This window comes from Scardinius erythrophthalmus (genome assembly GCF_964197995.2).
Source record: "Scardinius erythrophthalmus genome assembly, chromosome: 18".
NCBI lineage: Eukaryota > Metazoa > Chordata > Actinopteri > Cypriniformes > Leuciscidae > Scardinius > Scardinius erythrophthalmus.
The window spans coordinates 17,792,920-17,803,355 of NC_138238.1; the positions used below are offsets into that span (position 1 = coordinate 17,792,920).

Sequence of the window (10,436 nt, forward strand, 5' to 3'; positions counted from 1 at the left end):
AGTAGGCTACCAAAGCTATAAAAATATATTTTTGTGTATTTTAAATGCTAAATACGTCTTTTCATTACCATATGTAAAAAAAATTAGATTTCTAATATTATTTTTGAGAGAATAATATCGAAAAGACGGAGAGCTGTGGTTCGCAGCAGTGTGGATGCTGCGTACGCACGTCAAGCGCGCGGCCCCTTGAAGTGATCCGGGTCCTTCCGCTAGTTTGTGAATGACATCATTTCTGTGAGAAGTACGCTGGGATACAAAACAAGGGAGGCTGCTACTCGCTAGCCCGCTAATGCAAGTAGGTCAATCCATGTGCAGAGATATGAACGCAAGGATTTAGAAATCTGAGGAGGAAAGCAGTGGTTGGAATTACGTTTGTGATGCGACGTTTAAAATTACGCTTGCACTCTTCGCTGTCCAGGGTCCTGTCTTACGAGCGCAAGCCTGTCGACCAGACTCACTTTTCCACCACCCTCACGTTAGGTAAGAAATATGTTCCTGCTTTAAGGTCATATCAGGACATGAGTGTTTAAGATTCATTTAGCGGCCCTGAATACATGTAAATGCCTCCACTATTAACAGTTTGTTTGTGAAACCTCGGGATCAACATGGTCTTGGGTGCGGCTGCTACAAAATTGGCTGAAAACCATTGAAGACAGATTCGTCTTGTGCGTTCAATTATGCAAACGCCGTAAAACACTCATTAAAATGGGTCGTTTTCAATAGATTCCTTATTGGAACGTTCATAGTTTGCACATTGATGATCTGCGATGATGCTAAGATTAAAAATTAACCTCTTCATTGCAAGTTCGGGGGAATTGAACAGCATCTGTGTTCGGATCACACATCACATGACTCAGATGTCAGATGTCATATGCATGACTGCCAGTGATTTTCTGTCCGAAAATGTGAATTAAATCTGATCTAGTGAAGATCATGATGTTAAATGCTGAAGTTAGCATTCCTGTTTACATCAGCTGTGTGCTAAAATGCTGAAATGTAATTGTTTAAGGAGACATCTACATCATAATAATATCTGTTTTTATGATTCTAAGGCTGTTTTTAGAGAAGGAATCATGGAGTTACGTGTTGGGAGTAAATACCGTCTTGGGCGAAAGATCGGAAGTGGCTCCTTTGGTGATATTTACTTGGGTAAAAATATTATTGACAATTGCATACTGATCTAGATTGCATAAAAGTGTTGTTCCCTGATGTTGTAAAAAATAAAATCTTCCAGGAGCAAATATCACATCAGGAGAGGAGGTAGCCATTAAACTGGAGAGTGTGAAGACTAAACATCCACAGTTACATATTGAGAGCAAGTTCTATAAGATGATGCAAGGTGGAGGTGAGAAATGATCTCCGTCAGTTTTCTTTCTGATGCTGCGTATGTGGATTTATAGAAATATCTCTTCAATCTCCTTTCAACCTTAGTGGGTATTCCATCGATCAAATGGTGTGGTGCTGAAGGGGACTACAATGTCATGGTGATGGAGCTCCTGGGTCCGAGCTTGGAGGACCTGTTCAACTTCTGCTCAAGGAAATTCACTCTTAAAACTGTCCTGCTGCTGGCAGACCAGATGGTAATTGCATGTATAAACAAAATCTAGAAGAACAAATCCATATTATTGCTCATACTTAGGGTTCTGCACTATTTGTTGTGACATGATACCTTGTCTTATTGAGGAGTGTTACTTTTGTAAGTAATGAGACTTGGTGGAGAAAGTAGGGCAAAAATCCTATAGATTTACATTGAAGGGCGGACCTGAGCCATATATAAGTATCGTAAAATCATTGAAGCTCGCAGGTGGGTTACAAAACAGCCACCCAGAACATTGTTAAAACCACTTAGAATACCATAGCAATTGTATAGCAATGCCTTGGTAACCACCTTCAGTGTCCCAATCCTGGTCCTTGAGTACATCCAGCACTGCATAGTTTACAAGTCTCACTTATCAAACACCTGATTCAACTCATCAGCTCATTAGGAAAAACTACAGCACAGGGTGCTGCGTCGCAATTCGCATACTATCCGTCCTAAATAGTATTCGAAATCAGAATTAATGTCCCAATTCGTAGTATGTTGAAATGAGTATTCCAAAGATACTATTTCCGGTTAGAATCCAAAGATCCATGCACACTGCATAATGGCTAATATTGCCCAAGACTCATTGCGCGTTGGACGAGGATTCGATTAGAACAGCAAACGTAAATAAAAAAGTAAAAAAACTACAAAGATATGCGACAATTGGGTTTGAGTGATCAATAATCAGTATCTAACCTGATAAAAAGATATTTATTGAATGTTGTCCAAATTATATTTAATCTGTAACAGCACTGTGAACTTTTATATAGATACAATTTTATATAGATTCAAATAAAGATACGTTTGGTCATTGACTTTTAAACGCATCATTATGCAAACACATGAGGAGAGTCTCCGCATGAAACAACCACGACTGGCAGATCAATGTGTAACTATATTTCTCTTCGATACAGCAGGAAATTAAATGAAATTGAATGTGGAGGATTTTGCCTGTGAAAAAATGATTGACAAGGACAGTTTAAACTTTGACAGGATTCACGTAACTAAGTGACAGAGAGGTCCGTTAAAGACGCAATTATGACGGGCTTGCCTTCTCTTCTGCTACACGCTCAAAAGCATATTTTTTCTTCACAAAAACAGCACATACTTTCACATACTTTATATGAATTGGGTACCCAGCAAGGGGTGTCCAGTCCCGTTCTGGAGGGCCACTGTCCTGCAGAGTTTAGCTCAACACTAGTAAGTTTCTAGTATGCCAAGTAAGACTTTGATTAGCTGGTTCAGGCGTGTTAAATTGGGGTTGGAGCTAAACTCTGCAGGACATAAGAGTTGGATTACCTCTGCTAGATAAATATGTGTGTTTGATAGAGAGACATCAAACATGTGAAGTGTTGAGGGTAATCACTGCCCTAGGATCATAAATGCATGTCAAAATAATTTAATAATGATTATAAAATGATTATAATTTATATAAAATAAATTAAATCTAGTTTATCATTTGAATAATCTGGCTGCAGATTAAGCCGGGGACACACTTAACGACTGTAAGGCCGGTTATGAATGTAATTTGAAACTTACGACTGATCATGCCCAAATGCGGCGAGTCAGAGACAGCTGCGTTCAGTCGGTGTTCACAGTTGGTGTTTAAAATCTGCTGCAGTCGTTGGAAACGGTCTGAAAGTGTGTTCAGTTCAGTCTTAGAATGTTTCAGCTAGTCGTTAAGTGTGTCCCCGGCTTTAGTTTTTGCATATGTAATGAATATTCAGAAGAACTATAAAACCTCAATAAATCAAATTGTAATTATGTTGTTGTTAAACATCATTTTAACCTAGAAAAAAATAGAGTAGATTTTTGATTCGATTTTTTCTGATTTGTTTCATGTTATTCTTTCCAGATTAGCCGAATCGAGTACATCCACTCCAAGAACTTCATTCACAGAGACATTAAACCTGATAATTTCCTGATGGGGCTTGGCAAGAAGGGAAACCTGGTCTACATCATAGACTTTGGCCTGGCTAAGAAGTATCGTGACGCCCGCACACATCAGCACATCCCGTATCGTGAGAATAAGAACCTGACTGGCACTGCCCGCTATGCCTCCATTAACACTCATTTGGGCATTGGTAAGGGCAGCAGAGGGCCACTAAAATGCATTCTGTTGATAAAAACGGACTCTATATTTTGGGTTATTCTAAATGTCCCTTCTGTTTCCACAGAGCAATCCCGGCGGGATGATCTCGAGTCCCTTGGCTATGTTCTCATGTACTTCAACTTGGGTTCTCTTCCCTGGCAAGGCCTCAAAGCGGCCACTAAAAGGCAGAAGTATGAGCGAATCAGTGAGAAAAAGATGTCAACCCCTATTGAGGTTCTTTGTAAGGGCTATCCATGTGAGTAGATGCGATTTAATCAGCTAGAAAATCATAGAAATTTCATTTCTCTCAACTCTTTTCTTTTTTTCCTCACGTCTCTAGCTGAATTTTCAACCTACATGAACTTCTGCCGCTCTCTCCGATTTGATGACAAGCCTGACTATTCCTACCTGAGACAGCTGTTCAGGAACCTTTTCCACAGACAGGGATTTTCATACGACTATGTGTTTGACTGGAACATGCTGAAATTTGTAGGTTTTTAAACATTTTGCATTATCTAATGCAGCGTGCATTATATTGCTCACCTTGTGGGTTTCTCTGCCTGTGTCAGGGCGCCAGCAGGACAGCAGAGGATAAAGACAAGGAGCAGAGAGGAGAGGGAGAAGAGAGGGATGAGAGGACCGGCGGTGGAGCTCCGGGTTCTGCGGCTCGTGCTTTGCCAACTGGCCCCAACCTCCCGGCCCCTAACAGGGTCCGTAATGGCCCAGACCCGGCCAGCTCAACACCTGCCTCCCGTGTGCCACAGTCTGGTGAGTCTGAGAACGAGCGGAGGCGTTATTGATGTCTGTTCTATTTATGAGCAGGTTATTTTTGAAGGATATGGTTTCTCTTCCTTATGAAACTGTATTCTTATGACCTTCTGTGTTGTTGGTATTTGAAATCAGCACTTAAAACTCTTCTTACCTGTTGTTTTGTCTCTCAGGGAACGCATCTCCAAGAGCAGGCCGAGGAGCTGAGCGGGAACGGAGAGTGTGTTTACGGCTGCACCGCGGTGCTCCTGCCAATGCCTCCCCTGACCTCCCTCTCCGTCACGATCAGATCCGCATCACTCCCCCACAGGTTTCCGTTCACGTACTAGTTCTTCGCTTAATTCCCTCGATATTCATTTTTCCTCTGACCTCTCTGTCTCTCTCGCACAGGTCAGCGTTCCATTCGAACACATGGGGAAATGAGCTCTGCAAGTTCACTCTCATTTACTGTTTTTAGGAGGTCAGTGGGTTTTTTGTCTGGATCCTGCAGTTCATACACACATTGGGCCTCGTTCATGAAACACGAGCAGAATACATTTTTGTGTAAATCGTTCGTAAAAGCTGTTCTGATATAAATTTTGTTAGTTTGTACGCCAGAAATGTACACCTGCTCCCTGCTATACACCCCTCAAATACACCCCTGCTATACCATGTGTAAATGGTGCGTACTGTGTTCTAATTTAGGCAAACCGATGACATGGCATTTTGATACACTATGCACCATAATAATATTTCACGAGTTGATTTGCGCCGTTTTTTTTTTTTTTAACTGTTCAACTTTGGGTATTAGGCAGCACTCGTCACTGTCGCTTTTTACGCAGCCGTCCAATAACAGTGGAGGAGGGGGCGGGACAAATACTACATCGACCAATCAGCCTACTTGTACAACGACTGAACAACAATGGAGAAATGAGATACTTACATTATTAGACATTATTAGACATTACTGCCATGGATATTCTGTATCATAGCAACCAAAGCATCTCAGCTGGCCGTTTTCAAAAGGGCATCAGGCATTTTTAGCTGGTTAAAATGCTTTGGTGGACACACGATAATTGAATATATATTGCTAGGCATATGGCCAATTAGTCTCTTTAGCATTTATGCAATATACTGGAGCCAAACCTGAGAAGGAAGTCCAGAAGATTCCACAGCGTTCCTGGACATGTAATTTGCGTAGTTGTAACTCATGGGCAGGAATTATGCTAGTTATTAATGTTTGGAATTCAGTAAGGTACACTCGTTTATCTACCAAAGCTGTGGTATATGAATCGTTTGTGAATATTTTTCATGAAGGTCAATTTTACGCGCAAATTACACCGAATTTGCTTGTATATTTACAAACGTTTCATGAATGAAGCCCAATGACTTGATGTCCTCTTCTATGATAAGCATGATTTTAATTTCTGAATTAAAATGAAAAAGTCAGAAATGTCAGGGGAATACAACTGTAAAAAAAACATCACTAAAAGCATGAAAGTCTTAAAAAACCGTTTTTGGCATAAAATTAGCAGTGAAGCATTTCTAAATATATATATATATATATATATATATATATATATATAATATATATATTATAAATATGTTTATCCACCAGTTGCTATGGGGCGCCGTTTGTAAAGCGGCTCACGCTGAAAATAACAGCAACATTTTGTCACATTTAGCTTCAAACAATGTTTAAAAAACTGGTATGAATTTTTGACGGTCACTTTTTACCACATTTACAACAATATTTGTCAACTTAGAGATATTTTAAATAGTTAAATCTAAATATTAAATGTTACACCTAAATGTTAAATGTTAAATCTAAATGCTAAATCTAAATCTAAATGTTAAATCTAAATCTAAATGTTAAATATAAATATAAATCTAAATGTTAAATCTAAATATTAAATCTAAATCTAAATGTTAAATCTAAATGTTAAATGTTAAATCTAAATCTAAATGTTAAATCTAAATATTAAATCTAAATCTAAATGTTGAATCTAAATCTAAATGTTAAATCTAAATCTAAATGTTGAATCTAAATCTAAATGTTAAATCTAAATCTAAATGTTGAATCTAAATGTTTGGGGTGAAACTAAATATTTAACTAATATGCAAATTCAAAATGCCGGTAACAGGAAGTGCCAAAATAAAAGCTCGAGGTGGTCAGTGTGTGTTTATAGCATGGTTTATAGTGTCAAATAACGAATAAAACCATCTCATCCGAGGAAATGGACTCTTGGACACAGATTATCGTGATAATAACTACCTAAAATAATAAACACGTTTGGAGAAACTGTATTTGAAGAGTAGGCTAGTGTCACTTTTATGAAAAGTGCGGGACTTATGACCTGTAGCCATAATAGCCAGCCACTAGGGGGCTTACTTTGACTGAATGTCATGTCATCACTCTGTCATCACGATACTCTACAGTTTCTCCAAACGTGTTTATTATTTTAGGTAGTTATTATCGTTATATTATAGTTATTATTATGAGATGGTTTTTATTCGTTATTTGACACTATAAACCATGCTATAAACACACACTGACCACCTCGAGCTTTTATTTTGGCACTTCCGGCATTTTGAATTTGCATATTAGTTAAATATTTAGTTTCACCCAAAACATTTAGATTCAACATTTAGATTTAGATTCAACATTTAGATTTAGATTTAGATTTAACATTTAGATTTAGATTTAGATTCAACATTTAGATTTAGATTTAGATTTAACATATAGATTTAACATTTAGATTTAGATTTAACATTTAGATTTAACATTTAGATTTAGATTTAATATTTAGATTTAACATTTAGATTTAGATTTAACATTTAACATTTAGATTTAACATTTAGATTTAATATTTAGATTTAACATTTAGATTTAGATTTAACATTTAGATTTAACATTTAGATTTAGATTTAATATTTAGATTTAACATTTAGATTTAGATTTAACATTTAACATTTAGATTTAGATTTAACATTTAGATTTATATTTAGCATTTAGATTTAATATTTAACATTTAGGTGTAACATTTAATATTTAGATTTAACTATTTAAAATATCTCTAAGTTGACAAATATTGTTGTAAATGTGGTAAAAAGTGACCGTCAAAAATTCATACCAGTTTTTTAAACATTGTTTGAAGTTAAATGTGACAAAATGTTGCTGTTATTTTCAGCGTGAGCCGCTTTACAAACGGCGCCCCATAAGTTGCTGTACCCAATTCGCATACTATCCGTCCTAAATATTATTTGAAATTAGCATTAGTGTGTTCCAAATCGAAGTATGTTGAAATGAGTATTCTGAAGATACTATACAATGCACACTGCATAATGGCTAATATTGCCCACAACCCACTGCACGTTGAATGAGGATTCGACTACAACTACAAACACACAAATATGGCGGATGTGCAAGACCGAAGATTGGGTTTGAGTGATTAATAATCAGTATCTCACCTGATAAAAATATATTTATTCAGTGTTATCAACATTATATTTCATCTGCAACAGCATTGTGAACTTTTATAAAGATGCGTTTGGTCATTAACTTTTAAATGCATCATCATGCAAACACTGGAAGATCAATGTGTTACTATATTTCCCTCCGATACAGTAGGGAACTAAATTAAATTGAACGCAGAGTATTTTAACTGTGACAAAATGATTGACAAGGCAGTTTAAATTAGGGATACACGATATATCGGCTACCATATCGGTATTGGCTGATACAGTACTTGTTCATTTTTTAAATTATTGTCATCGGTCAAATAAGAATATTTGGCCAATATTTTAAAGCCAATAAATAATGGATTATTTCCTTCAGCTGAGACGCTTCAGATGCACACTGTTCGTCATGATGGTTTTGAACTTCATTGAATTTCATTCAAACTAGGCTACTGTACTTTTTTTGTTTGCTATTGTTTGTTTGCTTGGGATGTCTTTTAATGGTGAGACTTTTGTTTTTGTAATCAGGCTCCCAAAAATTATATAAAAACTTGGATTTAGATTTATCAAATATAAAGAAATATCGGTTATCGATATCGACACAGTAAATGCCAATAAATCTAATATCAGTGTGACATTTTATGACAAGGCACGATTAGTTCAGGTTGTATAATGTGATATGGTATAACCCCCAAGAAACGTGAGGGTATTTATGAATTAATTTATTAATAATTAATAATAATTTATTATTAAATAATTTAGCAAGGATGCATTAAGTGACAGTAAAGACATGCATAATGTTACAAAAGATTTCTATTTCAAATAAATCCTGTTCTTTTGAACTTTTTTGAACTTAAGAATAATGTATCATGATTTCTACAAATATATTAAGCAGCACAACTGTTTTCAACATTGATAATGATAAGAAATGTTTCTTGAGGAACAAATCAGCATATTACAAGGATTTTTGAAAGATCGTGTGACACTGAAGATTGGAGTAATGAATTTACTAAAGTAATGAATGAATTTAAAATATCTTAAAGAGAAAGCAATTATTTAAAATTGTGATATTTCACAATATTACTGTTTTTAAGATTAAATAAATGCAGCCTTGGGTGCTCATGGGAGAAAAAAATCTCACGTTCACTTTTTCCCTTATTCTAATGTAACTTCTTTTGCTAAAGTGTGTTTTCGTTTTCTTTATTTTGCAGGATTACAACAGACAACTCCCCTAAAGCATTTATATTCATCTTTCTATGTAAAACGGGAGTGCGAAACAGAAGCAAGAAGCTGAAAGAAAGGAACCACATTTTTGTAATGGACAAAGTGCTCCCCCGTCCTCACGCACTGCAGGTTGTTGCTGTTGGGATGAGACATCGAAGATACAGACGCATGTTGACAGTGGACTGGCAGGTTTATCGCGGATCACAAGACTCAAACGGTGGAAGTGGAAAAGAGAATTTTAACCTGCGACCTAATGAAGGTTATTCTGGTTGTTCTCTGTTTTGTCTGAAATGCCGGGAAAAAGAAGGACTTGCTTGTTGGACTGTAAAGTTAAAACTGAATATTGATAGAGTGTAACAAATGTATCCCTCGCACTGTTACTTTAACACACAAAAAGTGATGTATGTTGACACCTCACTGACGTACGAGGTTTTGTGGAACCATCTTTTCCATGTTAAATTTTAAATATGCAAAAGTTAAGAATTTCCAAGAATGTTGTTTCCAGTCAAACTGCTGTTTGGTCTGTAGACGTCATGATTGTGCATTGAACATGTAAATTATTGGAGGTATTGATATCAATATCTGCTGTAGTGAACTAACCTTAAGATCAATTTGAGCATTAATAAAGGCCTGAACTCGTCCTCTCTTAAAATTACAGAGCTGAACTATATGGTGTACTGAAAATTTGATATGAAGACTCCTGCATTGACATTATGACAACCTCATTTATAAATAAACACACATATCAAAGTACGAGTGTTTCAGCTTGTTTAACATTGTGGAACTTATATAGTGAACTTACTGAATGTGTTTGCATGGCTGGTGTAAAAAGTAACATGACCAGAACTGTTTAATTCCAGTTTACCCTTTTGAAAGGTTTATTAATGGATTATTAAGATTGTAAATGAAGATCACGATATATGTAAACAGTATGAAAACACAGAGACAATAAGTAAGAGACAATAACTAACTGGATTGATTCAAATGATAAAATTGTGAATTTCAAAGTATTCTTTATTGCATTAAATGAAACAAAAGAAAAATTACACATGCATTTATTTTTGGATTATCATTCCCTTTTCCCCACATTTGCATGATAGTAAAACACACACACACACACACACACACACACACACGATTAGTTACTTTATGGCCTGCAACTTTCCATTGGGTTTTATTAAGCAAATTATCACTTTTTTATATTTTATTTATGACATAAATACAATTTAATAAAGGCGGAGGCCATGCAGTTTTTTTATTGTGATATCCAAGGAATAATATACATAAGTAAATTAGGATTAATTGAGTATAAACGACGATTTTTTTTAAGGA

At 36.0% G+C, this 10,436-nt stretch overlaps 1 protein-coding gene across 3 annotated transcripts; it reads left to right on the forward strand.

Moving 5' to 3' along the window:
• The first annotated feature begins 202 nt into the window (after positions 1-202).
• On the forward strand, positions 203-10,133 carry csnk1e (casein kinase 1, epsilon). 3 transcript variants are annotated; one of them, XM_081393317.1, is made up of 12 exons: positions 217-295; positions 419-480; positions 1,053-1,149; positions 1,235-1,345; positions 1,432-1,580; positions 3,438-3,666; positions 3,760-3,930; positions 4,015-4,163; positions 4,244-4,442; positions 4,616-4,752; positions 4,833-4,902; positions 9,092-10,133. In XM_081393317.1, exons 3-11 carry the CDS (start codon positions 1,074-1,076, stop codon positions 4,863-4,865), a joined length of 1,254 nt encoding a protein of 417 aa, XP_081249443.1. In that variant the 5' UTR covers positions 217-295; positions 419-480; positions 1,053-1,073; the 3' UTR covers positions 4,866-4,902; positions 9,092-10,133. The 3 variants fall into 3 exon arrangements, with proteins under 3 accessions (XP_081249442.1, XP_081249443.1, XP_081249441.1); XM_081393316.1 differs by having other exon boundaries at positions 203-480; XM_081393315.1 differs by lacking the exon at positions 217-295 and having other exon boundaries at positions 342-480; positions 3,438-3,930; positions 9,092-9,867.
• The last annotated feature ends 303 nt before the right edge of the window (positions 10,134-10,436 follow it).